This window comes from Thunnus thynnus, chromosome 13 (genome assembly GCF_963924715.1).
Source record: "Thunnus thynnus chromosome 13, fThuThy2.1, whole genome shotgun sequence".
Lineage (NCBI taxonomy): Eukaryota > Metazoa > Chordata > Actinopteri > Scombriformes > Scombridae > Thunnus > Thunnus thynnus.
The window spans coordinates 4221435-4245403 of record NC_089529.1 but is presented as its reverse complement, the minus strand read 5'-3'; the positions used below and the strand labels follow the sequence as shown (position 1 = coordinate 4245403).

General features: G+C 38.3%; 1 protein-coding gene and 1 long non-coding RNA gene across 7 annotated transcripts in view; both read left to right on the top strand.

The window, feature by feature from the left end:
- The window catches only part of usp25 (ubiquitin specific peptidase 25), a 28732-nt gene extending 26193 nt beyond the window's left edge, over positions 1 to 2539 (top strand). For all 4 annotated transcript variants that reach the window (XM_067607352.1, XM_067607354.1, XM_067607353.1 and 1 more), the window contains 2 exons: positions 584 to 776; positions 1642 to 2539. In XM_067607352.1, coding sequence (XP_067463453.1) covers positions 584 to 776; positions 1642 to 1814 — 366 coding nt within the window. In that variant the 3' untranslated portion in view covers positions 1815 to 2539. The remainder of the gene's footprint in view (positions 1 to 583; positions 777 to 1641) is intronic.
- A 4039-nt stretch (positions 2540 to 6578) lies between these two features.
- LOC137195187 (uncharacterized) lies at positions 6579 to 8866 on the top strand. Of its 3 annotated transcripts, none has more exons than XR_010931090.1 (3): positions 6579 to 7170; positions 8184 to 8427; positions 8669 to 8866. It is a non-coding gene; the product is annotated as an uncharacterized lncRNA (long non-coding RNA). The 3 variants fall into 3 exon arrangements; XR_010931089.1 differs by having other exon boundaries at positions 6579 to 7720; XR_010931088.1 differs by lacking the exon at positions 6579 to 7170 and having other exon boundaries at positions 7727 to 8427.
- Positions 8867 to 23969: the final 15103 nt, after the last annotated feature.

Here is a 23969-nt window from a genome sequence, read left to right as displayed (position 1 = left end):
TCTGAATTAGTAATCCTCACTTCCTTGGTTTAAAGACCCCCTCCAGACATATAAAAATACTCTACTTTGAAGAATAATTTGTGTTTGATATGATTATTCCACAAGAAAGCTCAAATACCACTTCTTAAAATGACATCTGCTCCTTCTCCCTCATTGAAAAATCCAGAATATTTGAATATGCAAATATTTTTCATATCAAAAATTTCCAAGATGTCTCCTACTTCACTTTTAACTTAATTCTCAGTGTATGTGAACAGGAGGCTTCAGGTTTCTACATCACACGTGCGTAAATTGCATACTGGATTACGATTGGCTCCAAAGTTGTGATGTCACAAACCACGCTCATAATACGCTCCTTCTAGTGTCAAACTGCACATAAATTCTGAACAGTGAAGCTCAAATATCTAACTGAAGGGAAAAGAAGCAAAACACATAGTCGAGCGGAAATGAACTCCTCAGGGCAAATGTTAAAGTCGTGTAACAGCTTTACATGGAATTATTGTTGTATTAGACAAATATTTTAGTAACTGATAAAATCTTATGTTTGAAAGACTCATCAGTGCTTCCCTCCCTCCCACCACAGAAATTAAACGAGCAAGCAGCCGCCATGTTTGAGTCCGGAGAAGAACCGGAGGTGACCACCGGTCTAGGCATCATGAACGAGCTGGTGGTGCCCTGCATCCCTCTGCTGCTGGTCCACGACACCGAGAGGGACCTGCTGGCAGTGGAGGACATGAGGAACCGCTGGTGCTCCTACCTGGGCCAAGAGATGGAATGTGAGTCCTCAGGGGAGAAGGGAACAGCCTAGACTCGGCCTATTAGATATTTCTGGAGAGTTGAAGTCTTAGGTTACTAGTACATTCCCCGTCCCCCTGCCAAAGGTCATTATAATCAGGCCACTGCTCAGTTCACACATTAGAAAGATTCTGAGGTTGAGCAGCAATTCTTCTTGTCCTAGGAAATCTGAAAATGAAAAAATTATGTTGATGTTATCTAGAACAACACATGGTGGACACACATTTTTAAAATTTTAAACGGTTCAAAATTGCATGAAGATACTTCCCCAAAATCGGAACCAGGACAGCTCAATTATCACACGGAAGAAACTCTCTGCAAGAAGTCACAGCTTTAATTGTCTAACGCTTAGAAAGAGATCACAGAACCTCTTCTAGCTATTCAGCTCTGAGTTGAGTCAGTATATCACACATCAGCGTATATCAGTCTTTAAATAATTGAAAGCCATACAGTATATATATATATATATATACATATATTTAGATTGTCTGTCTGATTGCACTAAGAAAGGTTCAGAGAATGCTCCTGAAAATGTATTTCCTGGTAGAAAAACAACATTGAAACGGATTCAGCTTTTATCAGTATGTTCCAGTATCAGTCCACAGAGAGCTCGCTCTCAGAGTTCCTGGCCTTTGTTCAGGAAAAGCTGAGTATTATCACCCAGACTCATATTCACTAGAGTTTTACAATCTGTTTGTGTTGTGGAACATGCTTTCAAACTACTTGTGATATCGCATTGAAAATATTTACTCTGTGATTTCTGTGTTTCGGCATCAGATTGTGGATGCAAGGCCCATACAGTTAATCATTTGACTATCTCTCCGTCTGTCCTCCTTCTGCTGGCAGCCAACCTCCAGGAAAAGCTGACAGACTTCCTCCCTAAGTTACTGGACTGCTCGACGGAGATCAAAAGCTTCCACGACCCCCCCAAGCTGCCCACCTACTCCACCCTGGAGCTGTGTGAACGATTTAGCCGTGTCATCGCCGCCCTCGGCAGGGTGCCCACCGAGGGGAGATGAGCTCGGAGGGACGGCCAGGCACCTCTCCTTTATCCCTCGCCCGACCCTGGGCGTAAATCCATGGACCTCTCTTAACCCATGCCTTCCTTATAAATCCAGGGGTCACTCGCTTTCTAGCTGTTATTCCTCTGTTACTCTTTTGCTGCTATAGGTTTTATCATTATAAATATTATTTCACTTTTATTTTAAGCAAAAACACAAACGGAGGAAGGAGGAGGAGGAGAGGAGAGGACGGACTGTTGGGAGGGAAAAATGAAATGAGAGGGGAGAAGTTGATGGAAAAACAGTGGCAATCCTGCAGTGGTTGAAAGCCAAGCACATTCTGCTTCAGCTTTGCAAAAAAAAAAAAAAAAAAAAACATGAGTTTGAGGGTTTTTCATAGTTTATTATTGTTGTTGTTGCTGTTTGATTCAAGCTTCCCCAACTACGCTCATAGCCCTTTCTAAAAGCACCCTTCTCTGCGTGAAAAGGATCACCCTGCTGCTCTGCCTCCAGTTTGGTACAGTATTACCACGTTTTGTTTTATTTTTCTAAGGAAGTAAGGAAGAGAGCCTTCAGATTTATCAGCGGCTCAGAGTATCTCAAATGGGTCTCATGTCTTTGTGGACTGCACCAGAATGAGATGTTTTAAGTGCTGTGGTAGACAGCCATGGACTTTCTGTGGCTTGTTAATAAATCGAGAGAATAAAATTTTATTTATGGCCCTTTTAGGCCAAATAAACAAACTTTTGCCTGATGTTGATTTTTTTTACTTTGCTTGCACAACAATTTCTCATACTGAGATTATCATTATTATTGTTAATAACATTGAACTTCATTGTTAGAAGTGAAATGGTCACTTTTCATTTGAGACGTTATGATGATGGACAGAGAGGGTGAGTGTCGGGCTGATTGGCATTATGTATGAATCAAACCTGAGTTCTGAGGTAAAAAGAAGTTAAACCAGTTTGTTAACCCGCTGTGCTAATTCAGCTAGTATTATGCATCTTATTAGACTCAGAATTTCATTAACGTGGGGATACAAACTCCAAATACAGCATGTGGCCAAAATAATAAAAAATAAAAAACAGACTCAATTTTAGCTGCTTTGAACTGTGTTTTTTAATGATGTGATTTTGGACTAATTTCCTGGAGTAATACTAATTTCCGGGAACACGGACCCCTACAAACAACCCTGAAGGCAGTCAGCATTTTCAGAAGCCTTTTCAAAATGTTGCTGCCAGCATTGTGCAGAACATAAGATGAAAGCAATCTTTCAAAATGGTTTTGAAAGTCACTGCCGTGTTTCGATTTTTACTCCAGGCTGTAACTCAGAACCATGAAAACGAATTACTCTGGAAGAATGCAACTTTGTCTTTTAGTTTTGATCCAATCCTGTATTCTCTCCAGTATACTGCACAGATTTGGTACATGCACACATCACCTATTTGTTTCTTGATTTTCTAGAAAACTGGGCTGTAGCCTGAGATCCTTAAACTGGGCCTTACTGGCTAGTTGATTTTGTATGAGCCGATGTTTTATTCATCATCTTCAATATGCTCATTACAAGCTGTCAGGAGGTATAAGAAAAAGATTGGTGCTGTTTTTACAAAAAAACACACAACATAGAGGAAAAAAAATTGGAGGATTTCTGAATAATTTTGAAGACTTAACACCCTCCCGATCAAAAAGATGCCAAGAAGCCCAATTTAGCATCTAAAACATGTTACGATAAGGCAATTACAGTAGAATAGTAGACTATTTTGCATTTACTACTTTAGAAATAAAAAAAATAATATCTTAACCCTGCACTGGAAGGCAGAAAAGACTGTTAGTAGCGAAACAGTAAATTATATGGAAATATTGAGATGTGTTCAGTTCAATTTTTAAAGACTTGGAGTGACCTCTTGGTTAAACTTCAGTTGTCTGTGTGCTCCTGGAAAATAAGACCTGAAACAAACTTTGCATTGGGCAGACAAACTCTCTCTGGTGGTTGACAGTATTTCTATTGTGTCTGTCACTGACCTGGGATGAACTTCTATTGACAAGTTACAAGTGCTTGAGAATTCCTTCACATCTGTGTGTCTGCCAGTGTTGGGCTGTCTGACAGCTTAGCAGAGGCAGTAAAAAACAAGACTAGGTCAAAACCTAGTATATGGCTGGACTGTGTATGAAACGCTAGAAGGCTTTTCATTTGAAATGGGAAGTTTTAAATTGATACAGGAAGTGGCAACCAAACCAATTTGACATAGGACCACATAGGGTCTTTATCAATACCAAGTATGCCAAGTTTGGACTCTGGAGTACAAAATTCTGAGGACGCAAGGACACAGTATGAGCATTCTGCTGACAGCAGCAGCTCAGCTTCAACACACCTACCTGACTGTAATGTGACAAAATAATCTCAACTCAAAGCTCCACTAAAACTTTTTTCTCACAAAAAATAACCTCATTGACAGAGAGATGCAGTAAATGATGTTATTCAGTCTGTAATGTAGCTATGATAAAAAAAATCCAAACTGTTATGTAGCTTAATAAAATAAATCAAAATTTAATATAGACTGATCTGTTCATTTTAATACATTTATATTTATTGAAAAGTGATATCTGTACACATAGAGCCCCAGAGGCAGCGCTGTTGTTCTGTCCAGTAAAAACATGAAGCTTCACTTTACATTCAGACAAACTGATGTGGCAGCTACAATTGTTAGATTTCATCTGCGAGACCAACATTTATCTTCCAAAATGAATTATATCATATATCAAAATGCTGCGGAGACATTAGAGCCAGCAGTAAATTACCAAAGAGCTGCACAGATCAGCTCATCGGATCATGTTCTCCCCAGGATGATGACGGACATGGACGGGTCGATCATCAGGCTGGGCTGCTAGCAGCTGAGATGACTGGCTGGTACCCGACCAGCAGCTCCTCACATCTCCAAATATGTCTGAGCAGACTTTCAAACAGGCGTTTTTTGGATAAACTGGCCACATACTGGGAATCTACACGATTACTTTCTTGCCTGAAAAAATATTAAAACTTAATGAAGTGACATATAAACAGTCCTACAGCTAATCTACACCATCACTGCCAGTTGGTACAATGCATTCTGGGGTACTTAGTTTCGGCGGCCTTCCGCTGGTTTTGGCCGACCAACAGTGTACCTTCATCACTCAGTCAGCCAGCCACTCAGTCACTCACTCACTCACTCAGTCACTCACTCAGTCAGTCTCGGACATTTGCGTTTATAGGGCTGGTCCAGCCAAAACCACCAGTTTTATTATCCTGTAACTCAAAGTTGTACCTCTGACAAAAAGATTAAAAATATCTCTAACAGAGAGGCAGCAGATTCATCATCCTATCCCAAATTAAAGTGTCTGCACGCACACAAAGTAATAAATAGAAGCTTAGGGCTGAAATAACAACTATTTCCATCATCGATTAATCTGCAGATTATTTTCTCGATTAATAATTTAGTCTGTGAATTGTTAGAAAATATTGAAAAATGCCCTCTACAATTTCTCACAGCTTAAGGAGAAGTATTCAAATGTCTTTTTTTGTCTGACCAACAGTTCAGAACCCAAACATATGCCGTTTACTGTCATATGTGTCAAAGAAAAGCAGCAGATCTTCACATTTGAGAAGCTGGAACCTGTGAATCTGGCATTTTTACTAGTAAAATGACTAGAACAATTAATTGATTATCAAAATAGTTGCTGATTAATTTTCTACAAACAATTCTATAAATTGTTGCAGCTCCAAACGGCAGCAAAGCAGGTCTCGCTAATATTTCTTATTCCAACTTCTATCTGTTTGGTTTCTTCTGGTGTAATGCAAACTTCTTATCACTGCCATTTGGAGAATATCCCTAATCATTTGTATTTTATTATACCTGTCCATTCATCTTGTGAAAAGCTCACACAATCTCAATGCCTCATAATCAGACTGAGGCGGATTCAACAAACAAAATCTAAAAGGAATAATTACTTTCACTTCAACCCATCTTTTAAGTCTATTTAGACAGCAGTTGGTTGAAGGTCAGTGTGATAATGCCTAACAACAAATTTCAATGTTTTTTTTAATTCAAGTCACTCTGTCAAATTAACTGTTGTCTTTTAATCCCTTTGTCGGGCTGCCTCAGAAATCAGGTGATTTTCAAAGGCAAGCTTTTTCAGTGATAACTTGTTGGTGTGTTCTCTTCCCACATAACTACCAGCACTCAAAAACCCAGTGAATCAAACAGGTTTAGGTGCTGGTTTGTTTTTGTGATTTTTGCAGATACATAAATGTCTGCAACACTGTCAGAAGTTCAAGGTGGGTTGAATGATCATGAGATGAGTTGTTTACAAATGTATTATAATGTTATAGTTAGAAATACATGTGTGTGTTAACGTTAAGGTAGATTTGATCAGATTTTAGTCACTACATTTTAGATTCATGCTAGCTATTCTAATATTAATATTTTGACATTTCTGATCCTAGGTTTACCTGGATATTTCTCCCATTAAAAAACAAAACATTGTTTGACTTCGTCTTTACTTAATCCACTATAAATTAAACAACTGTTTTAATCAGCTGTAGCTGCAATATAGCCTCCGGCCAGCAGCGGCAGCACTGCTGCTGCGCAACAGCAACATCACTTGAGGGGCGACGAAGATATGCAGCACCATCTGTGGCTGAACCATCCAAACCGTGTTTTTTGGTTTTTTGTTTACTGTTTTTTTTTTTTTTTTTACTGTTTATTTTAAGCCTAAACCTAGAAGATTTCATACCAAAAGGTAAGTTTGTATTTTCAACAAGAAACTTGTTTAAGAGAGAAACGTGCAGGTTCCAATTCCACCTGTTAGCTATGTTAGCTAAGGCTAACTCCTTAGCTTAGTTAACACTCTCCTGTCCAAGTATCAACATCAGCCTTTCATTTACTGTTTTAACAATTCACATGTGTGTGCTGTTCACAACAGTTAAATGGCTAGAGCCCTGTTTAAATTAGCAAGATTATATATCCATGACAAATATGCTGACTGTGCTTGAATTCTTCCAAACAGCTGATTGGCTGGGATTCCACTATAATGCCATCGGGCGCCAGTCTCGAAACCGGTCAAATAGTTAAAACCATAGGTTAAAACGCGGGCGATTCAAAAGATAAAAAACAGCGCGGTGTATGTATGGAATACAATAAAGGTCATTAATATTTTGAGATTGTGAAATAGTTTGTGAAAAGATGAAGTTCTGCAGCTGTCGAAATATTTTGTGCATGTGTCCAATTGGTCAAATGTAGAGTCAATCTGTCCAATCAGAGGGCAGATAGTTGCGTTGCGTTCATCACCCTGCAGGTCCTGAAAAATGGACGACAGTGCGGGCTCTCCCGCAACTCAGGTGGGTATAATTGTACTTGAGGATGCCATTTATAATAATGGTAAATATCTGATGTGTCGTGTATTTAGTTTGTAGTTAGTTTGCTGTTATTGTAAGGCAACACCGTTGTCAAAATGCATATTTTCAAGTTCAGGAAGGCTGCTTTATGTATCCAGAATAGAACAGTAATGCAGCTTTAGGATGTTGTCAATTGTCTGCTAGTGTTAACAAGTAGCAGCATTAACGCTGGCAAGGAACTTTTCAAGCTGAAAGCAAACCAATTACTCGGCCGTATTACATACTGTTGCTCTGCTTTAACATGTTTGATTAAACGACCAGTGTTTAAGATTTAGTAGCATCTAGCAGTGAGAAATGAAGACAACTCCCCTCAACCTCCCCTTCCAAGCATGTAGGAGAACTTAAGGTGGCCACAAAACTCACAAGAGGTCCTCTCTAGAGCTAGTGTTTAGTTAGTCCATTCCGGGCTACTGTAGAAACATGGCAGTGCAACATGGTAGCTTCCGTGGAAGGTGACCCATTCCCTATGTAGATATCAAGGGCTCATTCTAAGGTAACAAAAACACAATGATTCTTATTTTCAGGTGATTGTACACTAATGAAAACATACTTTTGAATATTATATTCCATTTCTGCCAAGTCCATTCCGCTAGATGCCACTAAATCTTACACACTGGTCCTTTAAATAATGTAAACATTGCTAAGCTAACCATTAAAACATGCTCTTGAGAAAATTGCCCTGAGCAGGACAGTTGTATAACCAGATGGATCAGCATTTGATGTTATTGTAGGACTATAATGTGTTGCGCTGCCATTAATGATGTTGAAGCTTTATTTCTAAGATCTTTCTAATAAGAGTAGTATCCAGTCTTCCCTTGTGCCACAAGTAAGTTGCTACAGTAAATACATCTGTGAGAAGCAGTGCTGTATTAGCAGATAGCATATCTGCAGCTTTGTGCGACCTGATAATAACACCCTTTTGCTAGTAGACATGTGTTGCCTTTCTCATATTTCAGATACAGAAAGAGGCCAAAGACTACAGCTCCATTCCACAAGTTCAGAGGGCCATGGTAATAAAATGAGTGTTATCAGGACCTAGGATTCCATAACTTTGATCCAGAAGGCCAGATGATCCACATCAGTTTAGTTTGCTGTCTGCTGTACCAGCCTTGACCACTCAGGAGCCACTGTAGACACACAGATCAGCAGGAGGCATGACATGCATGGAAATATATCACTGACTGCACTGCTGTACAAGAGGTGGTTGTTACACTTAAGTCATACATACAAAATATGAATATTGTTCATCCAGTTAATCTATTTGGCATAAGTGTCAGTGCTGCTCTCTGAAAACAGAAAAGTAACAAAGTATTTCAAAACAATACAGGCCACATCTGTGTATTATTAATGTTTCCAAACAGTAACTTTTCTTTTTTTTTCTCTTGGCATGTAAGGATTCAATATGTGGATTCTTTGAGATTTTTAATTGTATTTTTTCCAGAGGCCGCAGAGACAGAGGATGACCCTGCATCAGATGAAGACCACCTGTGAAATATCCACAGTCACCCACCACATCAGACTACATATTTGCCATATTAAATTGCCATCTATATAGCTGTTCATTTTTATTTGTGACTTGTAATCCAACCTTCTGTGTATATTTATTCTTGAGCCAAATACATTTTTACAACTGTAAAAAGTCATAATTCATCTTGTTTAACTTCTTAAAGACTGCATGTCATGATTAAATGAATGTGAGGGTCTAGTAATCATTGTTAATAGTACAATGGTGTAACAAACATGTATTTGTTCATAAACAATTCACTGTAGTCACTTTATTGTAAAAAAAAAAACAATAGCACAAGAGATATTAGATAGCAAATAAAATGTACATAAATAACCTATTTACAGTATAAAGCACCCCAAACTATTTACCATTGAAAAAATGGAATTAATTGCTTTCTGTAACACTCTGGATATCAGATTCTCCAGAAACAGCAGTTTGGGATGAAAAGTATGTGACCTGGACCAAGAGTTCCACACTGCCATGCAAATACTGTCTGTTATCCTCTGCTGTGTCTGGCAGGTCAGCTGTTACCTGGGTGTCACTCCTGATCCTCTATGCTAATTTACAAGCTTACTAACTTTACCTAAGCTAATAGCTAACGCTAACTTAAGCTTAGTAAGCAAGTCAATATGAACCTGATACTATCTTCAAGTTTACAATGAAGCTTCTGTAATCTCACAGGAGCTAGACTGTCCTAAATCCACAAAATTGTAAATACAAAGAAGTGGGCCAGCATTCATGTCTAACTGTGTAATTACGATATATGTCTCCATTCTTGGTTTGCCTTCAGCTTGAAAAGTTCCTTGCCAGCACTGATGCTGCTACTTTGGTAACGCTAGCAGATGTTTGTGAACATCCTAAAGCTACATTACTGTTCTACTCTGGATACATAAAGCAGCCTGTCGTCCATCTCTCAGGACCTGCAGGGGGATGAATGTAAAGGAACTATCTGCTCTCTGATTGGACAGATGAACTCTGCGTTTGACCAATCAGATTCAGCTGTAAAAATGGTCAAAATTCATACTAGTAACTTGTAGTTTGTGGCTTGTAACTTCAGTGTCGCATACACAGGTAGGAAATTTGTGTGTCCGTCTCTCAGACTTTGAAATCTCACTGATGAAAATTGTCCTGCACAAATTACACATGCAAAATATTTCTACAGCTACAAAAAGCTTTTACACGTGCAAATTATATCTGACCTTTGCTGTTTTCTTTTGTTCATTAAAAATAATCTAATGACTTGACACAGCACTCTTTTTCTCACAGAGAACTAGCTAGCATACTAAACTAAACCCAACTGATTAGGCAACTTACTAACTGAACTAATCTGACAGTTAGTAGTTATATTATTTGGTTATAGACTCTTTCTTTCAGTATTTCTAGAAGATATATTTTAATATGTTGCTATAGCCTATAAAGAAAATACAGTTGTGTCGACACGGATACAATAGTGCACAGAGGGGAGAGCCAGGATGGCGCCACTCGAAGACACTCTTTCTGTGCACTGGTGAATCTCTTTTTGTTCAAGGCTTGAATTTGTTTGCCCAAAAGCAAGAAGCATGTGAATAGTTTTTCTAACGTTAAGAACAATACTTTGAGGTTTGTTTGAGAAACTTTGACCCATTTTTGACTTTTTTTTCTGTCGGACTTTGCCTATGACAAGCTAACGCTGTTGCTAAAGCTACCCGTTGTCTGCTTGCTAGCTTGGTATCCCAACTTGCAAAAAAATAACTCACTCTGCCGACATGCCGACTACTGGGGAGAAAATGGAAGTGGAAGGGGCAGTGGAAAATCTTGAACGAGTTCATGACTATGCCAAAAAACAAACTGTGGCTATTGAAATTCTAGCAATAGCCCACAGAAAAAAGCACAACGCCAAAATGATCCCTCCAATGCTGTTCTGCTTGTTGCGATTAATGAGATTTCTGAGTCACAATGCTACTTCATGGAGAAACTGGAATCCATACAGAAGAGTGTTTTCCAAAACCTGGACAATATCCAGACTCTCTCTACTACAGTGCAAGCTGCAGAGAAGAAGGTAGGGGAGCTGTCATCAAGAGTGGATCCCTTGGAGCTCCAAATTAATACTTTGTCTGCTGAAAATAAGAAGTTGCTGGAAAAAATGAATGACATGGATGTTTATTCCAGGCGCTGGAACTTGAAGATCTCCAGGGTTCCCGAGTGCGAGGGTGACAATGTTAAAATGACTGTGATTGATCGTTTCTCCTGTTCTCACAAACTTTCTTCTAAAGACAGTGGATATCGCCCACAGACTGTGTCCACGGATGAGGAAGGAACTGCCGCATTGCATCATACATCAGTTCTCTTACCGAGCACACAGAGATCAAGTCTGGGTAGACACTAAGAACTGTGAGATTCTCAAGCTGAAGAAACTAAAGATATCGGAGGACTTATATGACGGATGCAGGAGTCAAGCTGCGGCCACTGATGGAGAGGCGAAGAAACAAAACAAAAGAGCAGGCTTTAGTGGTCCATTTACTGTCATTGCTGGTAAGAAGGTCTTTATAGAGGATTTGACATGAAGGGACTGTATGATTAAGCAGAAGCAGTTGTTTGGGGAAACTTAAGTTTAAAGTATGTAGGCTGTCTTATAAACTACATGCGATCTTATTCTCATTTTCCCTCTACTTTCCTTCTTTTTCTGAAAACAAAAGATGGTGTAAGGATATTTTTTTGGTTTTTCCTTTTATGGAAGGATAGCTTTAGATCTTTAACTTTGTTCATAGGTTCTTGTGAATACTTGCATTACCATTCTTACTGATAAAAAGATGGATACATATTTTTCTATTTTTTTGTAACGTGATTCAGTTTTATCTGATTCTCTCAAGTCACTTTCTTTAATGTTAGCTTAATCTAAAAGTTGGGCTTTTGAATTCAAGTTTTGCACATTTCTCTCAACCTTATTTTGTAGCTATCAAAATAAAGATGTCTGTTTTTTTACAAGTAACACATTCATCCTCAAAAGATGAAGCATTCTGGCATAATCAGTGGGGAGGGAAAACTATATTTTCTTGTGGCTCTAATATATCATGGAGTGTTTTAACTTTGTTCCATCCTAAATTCAAGAGGGAGGTTTTGTATGCAGAATTATTGGATTCTGGCAGATGGATTTTGGTGGTAATTAAATCTGGTGATAATGTATTTTGGTAAATGTTTATGATTTTAATGCAAGAAACTTTAACATTACATTCCTTCAATTTTTGTCAAAAAAAATGGCAACAAAGAAACAAATTTCCCTCAGCATCTATAATTGTTGGCAGTGACTTTACTGAGGCTCCAAATTTATGTATAGACAGATAACCTACTAGAGGAAATCTAGATCATTTTAACCCTGTTATATATGATTTTGGTGGTAGGCTATCCTACTAGATGCTCTAAGAATTATACACCCTCATGAAACAAACCTCTTTACTTGGTTCAAAGCAGAATTAACACAAAAATCCCATTTAGATTTGTGGATTTTTTCTGATAATTTGGCCTCTTTGATCCAAACATGTAATATTACTGCTGCTCCTTTAGCAGACCATGCTTGAATAGATATTTCTTTCACATATTCAAATTCTACTCTTTGCAACAAACCTGGATATTGGAAATTAAATTCTTCCTTTCTACCGCAATCAGCTTATTGCTCAGGTATTAGGCAAATTATTAAATTCCAGTCAATGTCTGAAGTTATGCCCATGTGAAAATGAGAGTTATTCAAATATGAATGTCAAAGTTTCTAAATATGATTTGTGAAGCAGCAGTCAGATGATCAAAACAAGGCTCATGTTGACAATATAAAAGATGTAAATGATATATTAAATATACCTTTCCCAAGCAATGAGGATAAAGAGAGGTTACACTTATTACGGTAAAAATTTGGTATTTTTTTCCAGACAAAAGCGAAAGGAGCTTTCATAAAATTCATCTCTCTTTTTTAATCTGGAGAAAGAACGTGGTGAGGCAAGGAAAATGTATGCATTATATATTGATAACAGTCTTTCTAAGAATAAAAAGGGGCCATCTCCTCATTTATTTATTTAAGTTATACACTTCCTCCTTTGACTCTCATGCTTGTCTTGTTTTTTGACAAAGTAAACCCATTTATCCCAAAAATCTCCAGAGAAAATTGTGAACTCTGTGAAAGTCCAATTTCATTAGAGGAACAACAATCTATTATTACAAAAATGCCACTGAATAAAAGTCCTGGTTCAGATGGATTGCCTTATGAATTCTATATAACCTTTTGTGAGGATTTAAAACACATTATTGCAAGCCTTTGTAGATTGTACCTAAAAATAATGAGTTAACTGTTTCTATGATCCCAGATCTTCTAATCTTGATAATTGGTGACCTATAACCTTGCTTAATTTGCACTACAAATTACTTGCTGCACTGTATGTTAAAAGATTAAAATTATGTTTAGAGTAAATTATTTCTACAACGCAGTTGTGTTTTATGAAAGGTCGGCACATTTCTAATAATATCTGACTTGTCTTAGACATTTTAGATTACCCAGAATTATTTTGTGACAAATCATTGTTCTTACATTTGGAAGTTTTCGATACTGTTGAACACTCCTTTATTTTTTGAGGCTTTACAATATTTTGGGTTTAAAGAGAAGTTCAGGAATATGATAACTACACTCTATACTAACATTAATAGTAATCTTGTTTTAATGTCAACCATGGGATTAGACAAGGATGCCCTATCTCACTGTTTTTGTTTTTAATTGCTGCTGAACTTCTCAATTTGTGTATTATCAGTTGCGTAAGTGTAGTATTAAGATAGATGACAGTGTTCTCACCATTAGCCAGCTGGCTGATGATTATTATAGATGCCTTAAAATGTTTTCACTTGCATCTGACCTCACTATTAATAAAGATACAGTAATCGTGAAATAATGACAATTCTGCGCAATTCTGATATCCTTTTAGTAGAGGATTTTTACTCTTTTACCAAAAGTTGAAAAGTCAAAATCTATTTTTAACTGTTGGTTACAAAGAGGCCTTTCTGTTATGGGCTGTGCTTTACTTTCTAAGGTGGAAGGTTTATCTAGATTGGTGTATCCAGCTTTATCTTTATATGTTGATGAGAAAATGTGTGCAGCTGTTGACTCACTTATTCAAATCCATTTGGAAATATAAGACAGTATGTAAAGAGGAAAGCATTTTTCAGACAATACTCAGAGGGTGGTTTTAGTATTTTAGATTTTCAGACTATTAATAGTATATTTAAGATTAATTGGCCAAAATTTTTGTTTAGTTCATAATAATTCCCCCTGAGTTTTTTATTCCAACTTTGTGTTTGATCAGTGTGGTGGAAGTTCTTGCTTTCCTGTAATTTTACTTCAGATAAATTACCTGTTAAACTTGCCATCTTCCATAAACAAGCCCTTGACACATGGAAGACTGCTTTCAAGCACAATTTCTCCCCACATGGGTGTATCTTATCTAACAATCAACATGTTGTATACAAAAATAAGACCCTACTTTTTAAGGACTGGTATGACCAAAGTATTGTGTTTATTACTGAACTTTTAAATGTTACGGGGAACCTAGCTACCTATGAAGAATTCATCCAACAGAGAATATCAGACATTTCTCACTCTCAGCAATCCAGAGAATCCAGAGAATCCACTAAATTGCTGTCTCTCACTAAAGCATTCGTATCATATGAACTTTTCTCAGGGCTAAAAGTACAACAAAAGTGCAACAACAAATTCCATGTACAACCCACAAATGGATATCAGTAAGGCGAAAATGCTGCAAATGTGTGACAAACCAGTAGTTTGTCCTGTGTTGACAGAAGAAACTTCAGTTGTGTCTCATGCACTCAGATCTCATACCAACTGTCTAATACAATATCTTAATTAAGAGTCTCTCCTAGAACCATGTATCCGTCCTGAACTGTCACAGTATGGAGGTTACGGTTCGGTGCATGGCATGCAGTCGTACAAAGAATACGCTCTGTGACCCGAACAGTTAATGTCAAAGACATGCACTAACTACAAACAAACAAAAAAACAAACTCATGGCATTTTGTAAAGGACTAACATTAGCTAACAAATGAAGACCACAACAAAGTGTATCATCATTACTCTGCAGAACAAACCCGAGCACATCCGGTGCCTACACCAGATATGGCACCACCACTGAGCTATTTTCAATGGAGTCAAAAGGTGCCACCTTTGAGTTTGGAATCCAGTTCCTTTAATACATCCATGGTGGATCTGATAACATTAACAGTGGCTCAGTTCCATTCAAATGTCTGAGTAAGGCATGCTGGTGAACTATCATGCACCCTACCAGGGTCATGAAATTAGAAAAACTGAATGGGATTTGTCCATTAGCAATATTATTAATTGCACTTGTGCCTCTCCTGTACTCACATGTTCAAATGTCTGCAATGAAAAAAGTCTGTTTCCTATTGAAAGCTTAACAGTAGTATGACAATGTTATAATGTAGTGATTTTCTTATTACACACGAAACACATGACTGTATAAAAACAATTGATGTAGCCACGCCCTAAAGCATACCCTGCTTTATCGTCAACTTTAAATTAAATGGGGCCATAATTTACAAAATGAACATCATGCTGTATTGAAGAAGACTTGATAATAGTGATTGAGATCATAAACTCATTAGGAAAGTGTTTACTGAGGTAATAAATCAAGTGAGAAGAAGGGTCATTTTCTCATAGACTTCTATACAATCGGGCTTCTTTTTGGAGCCAGTGGAGTCGCCCTCTGATGGCCATTAGAGAGAATGCAGGTTTAAGGCACTTCCGCATTGGCTTTACTTTTCAGAGCCGGAGCTGCCTGCTTGGTTTTGATTCATTTGTAAGTCTTGTTTACAGTTATTTCAGCTGCATTTTGCCTGAAACTTGATGAAAACTATCTTCACTTTTCATGCTATTTGAACCATTATGGTTCAATATCAAAGATAGGAGACTATGGTGAAAGACAAAATCTAAGGAAAAAAATTTCCTTAGACCTCATTTTACCAACTTTTTAGGAAATTTTTTAGGAAATACGGTTCAGGATGACATCTGAGTCAGAGAGTGAAAACCTTTTACATCTCAATGTAACTAGTCAAACCATGAACAAATCACAAATCATCAGTCATAAATAGCCTAATCAATGTTTTGAATCATTGATGTAACAATATTGGGATGTTGATATTCAGTTTCTTTATATGTAACACTTGTTTTTTCTAAAGTGTCTGACCAGTGTTGGTGTACTTGTTCATATACAGGATACAAACACTGTTGTGATTTGACTGAGGCTATGGATCAGAGAGTTTTACTGTGCAGAGGTGCTCTCCTTTGGTGCAACACACAGCTAGAAGGCAGTTTTCCTTTATGAGCAAATTACTTTTTGAGTGAGTTTTTTCCTTATCCAGGATAAACTGCTTAATTAACTTTGTCTGTTGTTGTAGAAATCACATGCACATTGCCTCTGGCCCTGCTGTCCTCACCAACCAGCTCCAGCACTGGACCAGTGAAGACTGATACGATGGTGTTTGGATGCCATCAGCAGGATGCCATCAGCAACCTTCTTAATAAGCATAGCTTGTGGATGGGAACTTTGATGTTGCAGTTTATACTCCTTTAGAATAATAAAGCTGAGCTCCTACAGCAACTACAACCTCACAAGGTTGTTGCCATGGTTGTGAGTTTGCTAGGCTGTGGCAGATATGGGCTTTGCTGTGGCTGTTATGATTACCTAAGCTGTGACACAGCACGACCTCTGCATGTAGCACTAACTACATGCAGAGGTTGTGCAGGTGCAGTGAAGTGACATTGTTGAGCTGTCTGAGCATTGTGGTGAAGCTATTTCTTGACTCCTGTGGTGTTTGCAAGTAACACAGCTGCCATGTCTGATGGAAGTACCAGGTTCAAATCCTGGCAGGAGTGTCTGGCTTTACAATGCTGTCCTGGTCAGTGTTACTATCATAAGTACTCAAAAAGGTAGCCAGTCATGATCCCAGCCATACAAAATATCCATAGCTACAATCACAGCCATAGCTTTAGTCATAGCCATAGAGTCCAAAGTGGCGTTTCAGAGCCCAGTTGAATGCAATAAGATAAATATAAATAGCCATAGAGTCCAAGTCATGATATTGTGTCCAGACTAGCCTCTGTTCCACTAGCCTCTGTAACTCAGTGCAATCTGTCATTCAGTATTTCTTTCATTCATCTATGAAAAAATGACACATGTTCCTGTGGTTTAATTTCCCTTTTCCAAGACAAATTGGCATCCACTACACAACTTGCTATCACGAGTTGAAAAGAAAAGTTGAAAAGAGTGAAACACTAATTACTTTGTGAGTTTCCATGAGCTCCCTCCCTCTATTGAAGTATTTTTTTTCAACTTTTTTGTTCAACTTTTTATATTATATATAAAATTTACAGACATGTCTGAAGTAACCGCAACCCTTTGACCCGCTCACGGTCTCTGCGCGTCTGCTGAGCCGTGACATTTACGACGGCCTGCGGCTGATGGGAAATGCTGTGAGCTTTGAAAAAACAGAAGTATTGAATAAACAACTTTATTATATATATTTTTTAGAAAGATACCATCCTCATGTAAACATATGGAGTGAGGAACACTACGTAAGGCAGGATTTTTAGTCATAAATGACTACAAATGTCTTGGATTTTTCTTAATTGTGGAACAGAACCTGGAAGTTTAAGTTTCATTTTGCAACTCTATTGGCAAAAGTAGAGTTTCAGAGTCCAGCACACAGCCAGGAATAATCTGCCACAGCAAAAAGAGGCACACTCATTCACTAAAACACATTTGTGTCCTTGAGGTATATTAAACATGTTTAATGTAATAAGATTAATATAAAAAAATATATCTGATTACAAGAAATATATCTGATTACAAGAAGAATCAGATATTATTATTCTGGAAACAGCAGTGAGTGTTGTTAGAAGACCTGGGTTCACTCAACCTTATTGACTGTGACAAGAGTATTTTCCATATGGATCCTTTGTTGTCTGAGCATCTACGCACTTTGAAACCTGATACACTGTCTCATCTCTAGCCACGATGGTTCACATCTATTTGAAGATCAATAATCTCTGTTTATGAGTTTTTAATCATCATAAGACCCAACAAGTAATATGAGTTTGAGATCTAATGTATGTGAGACTGTATGTTGTCCTTGTTTTAACCTAGTTTAAAAAATACCAAGTCAAGAGTTATTATCTGTATTGCTGTGTGTTTGTGTGTGTGTGTGTGTGTGGTTTGTGTGTAACCACCTTTGAGTTGGCCTTTTGATAGACCTATCTTGTGGGGTTGCTAATGTTTATTGGGCATTAATTATCATTATTGGCAGCAGCATCCCCTAATTTTACTCATTATTTCTATTGACTTGAAGTGGGCCATGGAGCCAAGTTCTGTGATGATTATAGAGTAGAAACAGTGGCAGTTCATACAGTCCATGATACTGATGGGCAGGCTTAATTAGTGGTTGAAATGATTTTCCAACAGCGTCCAAATTTGAACCCCATGGAGCCAATTCATGTCCTGCAGTTGTTGTTTGGGGAAAAGAACAACAGACAATTTGCACGCCTCAGTGAGCATGGTAATTATTCAAAAAAGTAGTCAAACATATTGACAAAATAAGTTTGCTGAAAGGTCAAATATACTGTATATATACTTGACGTCATACAGTACACGTGTGTCCATACACACATTCTCTTTTTAATTCTGACATTTCATAATCACAGCAAAACCAGAGAGAGAACTGTTTCAGTGAGAGCCGGATTATGTGTTTTCCTCCTACATAACCAACAAGGTTCCAAAATCCCAGTTTAAAATAAGTTTAGGAGCTGGTTTGTTGTGATTTTTGCATGTACATTCAAAAGTAGTATGATTGATCATGAGATAGGATGTCCTGCTGTATAATGTCTTTTCTAAGCTCTGATTCATACCTTCAAGTGGAGGGCAGAAATGTCCCATAACACATAATGTATCTTACATATGCACATGTACCGCACCATACATCCATGACCACATCCCACAGCTTATATATAAGTAGGACTGTTGGGCAGGGGAAGTTGCTCGGCCTCAACCAGACACATTTGGTGTAGGAGACTGTGGCATGATCACAGCTCTCCCACTTTCTTTGTTGAACCTTTGTAGAAAGTGGGAGAGCTGTGTCTCGATCACAGCTCCATTTTTAAAAAAACAAACAACACATGAGGAATTATAAGTAATGTTCTTGTTGCTTTTGCAAATTTAAAAGTAACATCTGTGCCTTCAGTTTACTCTCTGTCCTATCAGCTTTTTCTCATTTAGTTCCATTCAAATGTCCAAATAAGGCATACTCATAAAGCATCACGCCACCATACATGCTGTGATATGTTCTGTTGTGACAGAGGTTCTTATGAAAGCATTAGCATGTTAATGTTGGATTCTGGCCATGTATTTGTGGTACATTATACAAATTAAACAAAAAATTCAGGATAAATAGTGAATGAATAAGCTTGTTTTGATTCATGCATAAGCTTGTCTTGTTTACAGCTATCTCAACTGTCTTTTGCCTGAAATGTGATTAAAGCTGTCTTCACCTTTCAGGCGGTGTGAATCTTTATGGATCAGGAATGAACGTTGTAGACAGCATAAGACAGTAAACTTAAAGCACTCAAGTCCCATCTTCAAGTTAACTTAGCCATGCTATGTGAAACACTGAGTCAAGTTCATTTATATAACACACTTATAAACACCTATGCCTAAAAGTCATTTGCAAGAAAAATTCCCAATTGTTCCTAAGATTTGGTCTCATTTGATTGTAATTTGATGACATCACCATGGGCTTGAATAAATTAAAGGAATTTTTCACTATCATCTCACATTTTATAGGCTAAATTATTATGGAGAAAATAATTGTCAGGTTAATCGATAATGAAAATAATCCTTAGTTGCAGCTCTAGTGTCTATATCTTACTCCACCACATACCACATTATATTAACATTTAATTTTTTCTGTTGTTGTAGAAACCACATGCCCATCACCTCTGGCCCTGCTGTCCTCACCGACCAGCTCCATCACTGGACCAGTGAAGACTGATCCAACAACCTGCTGAATAACACCTAGCTCAAGCTTGTGGAACGGGACTTGATGCTGCAGTTTACAACTCCTTTAGAATAAAAAGACCAAGCTCTGACAGCAGCTACAGCCATTTGCTGTTGTGAGAACTGCACAGGTGGGTACACACTTTGCTGTGGGGTTGGCGCTGAAATGCCACTCAGTTGAGTGTATATAGAGGTTGACCTACAAAAATTTAGTGCAAAAATTCTTCAATGACATAAAATTGTGGTAATGTTAGTTTTGGCATTACCATTCTGCTTGGCACTGATTCTTTACTCCTGTAGTGTATGCAGGTAACACAGCTGCCATGTCTGATGGAAGTACCAGGTTCAAATCCTGGCGGGAGTGTCTGGCTTCACAATGCTGTCCTGGTCAGTGTAACTATCATAAGTACTCAAAAAGGTAGCCAGTCATGATCCCAGCCATACAAAAATCCATAGCTACAATCACAGCCATAGCGTTAGTCATAGCCATAGAGTCCAAAGTGGCGTTTCAGAGCCCAGTTGAATGCAATAAGATAAATATAAATAAATGTATCTGGTTCGCAGGTTTGAATCAATGAGCTCTAACTACCAGCTTTGCCTCTCGGAGCTGGTAGTTAGCTAAAAGACCAGGCAGGAAGCATTGTGGATCATTTGAAGCCGATAGATGGCAGAAGAAAGAGTGCATGGTTTCAACTATGCAACTCATAAATGTTACACAATCTCTTTTCCCCTCACCTTTCAGTTGAGTCAGCTTTTGGTGTTTATCAAAAAATGTGTACTTTAGAGATGTGTGACGGGAACTCAGACCCTCTGCAGCTGCAGTGGCTGACTCAGGAAAACGTCTCTCGGAGCACAGCCTGTTCCAAGTTCACGCTGCTGGCAATTTGCAGCCACTGCATGAATAGAAAGTAGTGGAGGGCATTCTTCACATAGCCATTCTGAATACACATTTAACATCTTTGTTCATGTGAGTCTTTAATCCTCCTTGAAGTGAATATCAATTAACAAGCACCACTTTATAGTCAGGTTTGAGAATAGTTGGTTTGGGGTGGGGGGGGGGGAGTCCTGCCCTTGCTTGTGTGTTTTTTATGGTCAGATAAAAGTTGTGCAGTGAGAAAAATGCCATCTGGGCTCTGTGCCAGGGGCTGGTGTTTCACAGCAGCTACCGCCTCACACCGGGATGTGATGAGAAGCTTGGTGGGAGAGGGGGACTGAGGTGAGGAGGGGGTGCCTCTCAAGGTACCACTTCCATGGAGACCCAGCTGGGCCAAGCAAGACTTCCATCAGTGGACAAACAAAAGGTGAGGTGGCTGTCTGACTGCCTCATTACTGGAAGCCCAGCAGCCGCCACCAAACTGCTGAGATCTGCTTCTCTGGGCCGTCAGTGAGGGCAACACTAATCAACGTCTTGTGGTAATGAGCGATGTTGAGCATAAATCTTTTCTCATGGGATTGGATGTGTTGTTGCTGTTGGCTCGGTTGCCTAGGAAATAAGCATCTCACTGTAAGCAGCAGGCTGCTGTCTGTTTGCGCTTCTCCTCAAATCTTATGTTTGTTTTTGAGTTAACGCCAACCTCAAAACTGGGCACGCTTTCTGTAACTTACCTTTGTTTTGTTCAAAGACTTTTTCTTGCCTTTTCGACTTTTATGAGTCTATCAACTTGGTATTGTTGAGGAGATCTGTTTTCTGCATTCTTTTCTTTGCCAAGTTCAAGAAGACAAGGGAGAAAAAAACACAGTATTTGCCACCTCATACCTGACCATACCTCTCACCACTTCTTGTTCTCTGTCTGTTCCCTCTAATCATAGACCCTGTGACATTGGCTGAGAAAGACTCAAGTGCCACCAGTCTTCCTTCCAAACACACAGTGTGGTACTGTGGTCATGATGTGAATTCAGTCAGCATGTGGGAAGAGCCCAACATGTATTTGCCCAGATAAGACTGCAACAGGATGAAGTGCTGACATCACAAGATGGACACAGAGGATTATGGGATTTTAGTAGCTGTTGCAGCTACTTTGGTAATGCAGACTGTACATAACCTGTTGTGGCTCTTCAGTTGACCACTGATGAACATATAGTGATGCCTGCTTTGTATCATCAATATTGGAGAGTTCATTGTTTTCACTATTTACACTGAAATCTCCTTTTATCTGAATACAGTGACACTATAAAGACATATACAAACAAGCCTAAAGACAGTTTTGACTTTGGCACTGAACACTTCATCCACCAGCCGCAAGAGGTTGGTTTAAAAATAGCTAAGCAAGTGAGGCATTCGATGAGAATAGCAGAGTCACTGATGATAGCAGGCATAAAGTTTGGATAGAGATGAAATATTCGTAAAAGCTGTATTTTAACTATACTCCCAAAATATTATTTCATCAAAGATATTTGTAGAACATTACCTTCAAAACAACTTAAATAGTGTCAGCTCTTCCATATCTTTGTAGTGACAGCAAGTTCATTTTCTCAGTGTGCTTTTATATCAATTAAAATCATTACTTCTTATGGCTAATCCTTTGTAATAAATTCTTAATTACTTGATGAGGTAAGTCCAAAGTGCTAATGAATGTTGTTCTTTCACAACCAGCCAATAAGAAATGAAGTCGTAAACAGAGAATGAAGGAAGCGAAGCAGGAGCAGTAAACACTCCCACAGAAAAGAAAGCACTCCAGACATTTTGCATTCAATTTCCCATTTAGGCAAAATCACAATCAGCAAAAAAAAGAGTGTCTTGGCTTCCAGTCAGTGAAGAAAAGGACTGATGCATTTAATATATGAAGAAACATTTGGGCCATAAATCATTACCTTAAGCCCTTTCAGTCTGCAGTTTTCTTCTTTAATTTGCCCTCCCTCCCCCACCTCGTGGCCCAGATCACTGAGGAACTCACTAAGAGCATTGTTCCTCCTGCCAGCTCACTTGGCATATCTAGTTTTATTTAGAACCCTCTGGCTGTTTTGCAGGAGGAGGGAATAAGCGGTGTTAGAGGTATTTATGAGGTTGTCCTCAAAGAACCTTTCTTTATATCAACAGTTTGACTAATGCATGTGACAGTAAACTTGATGTTGGCAGCAACCATGAAGAAGTTGTCCATATGACTGATGTTGGTTGTGAATGCTGCCAAACCAACATGTATTAATTATAGTACCTTTTAAAAAGATTTAAACAGACCTCTTAAAACTGATTTCCATGAAAGACAGAATGTTTGGGAACTACCTAAATGACCAGGCTGTTAATAGTTCCCCAAAAGGTTTTAATTAAATCAAAATCCATATTCCTAAAATGGTGAGTAGTAGTATCAGTAGCAAGCAGCCTTAAATGAGCCTTAAGTGAGTAGTGGCTTTGCTGGAGGAGTGCCCTGTTGGACCAGTAGTCTGGGACATATACCACATCCCTGCAGTGTCCCTGGTTTGAATCCTTTAGGCAGTCTTTCTTGTATGTTGCTCCCTCTTTCAAATGTAATCAATTTAAGCTGCATTGTTAAATTCATGCATTCTAGTTAATTTTATCTTAATGCAGGAAGGAAAAATGGCAAAATATCAATATCCTATCAAGGTTAAAATGAAATAGGTTTACCTGCCTTTGTACTCTGCAGTAGTAGGTCCCCTCAATTCTCTTCTTAATAAAACTATACAAAATATAATAGCAACAAGCATAACATTTGGAATTCAATCCACTGTGGAAATTATACATATGTTATTTATATATCCCCAATCAAAAACTGTGCAGTCATTGATGACATGACAAGAATCACATCTTAGAACTGAAACTGAGACTCACAGCCACCTTGAAACTTGACATTGTCAATATGCTCGGAGCCCAATTTTAAGCATGCATACCAAATTTGATGCAAACCAGTCACAAGTTGAGAAGATGTAACTATAATGCCCAGTGTAGATCAGACCTGTCTGCATGGATGTCTGTATCACTATGAAAATTGCTGCTGCTTTTAAAACCTAATCCTAAACATTCCCATACTGCCTGACTGTAGATAATGACTGGCAACTGTTGAGATGGAGCCATGAAAAATATAAGAATAATAAAAAAAAAAACCCTCAGTAAAGCCTCAGGATGAGAAATAATCCGTGGCTATAAACCTCAAGAACAAGGCTTGTTAGACATGCAGGAACTCAGAGTA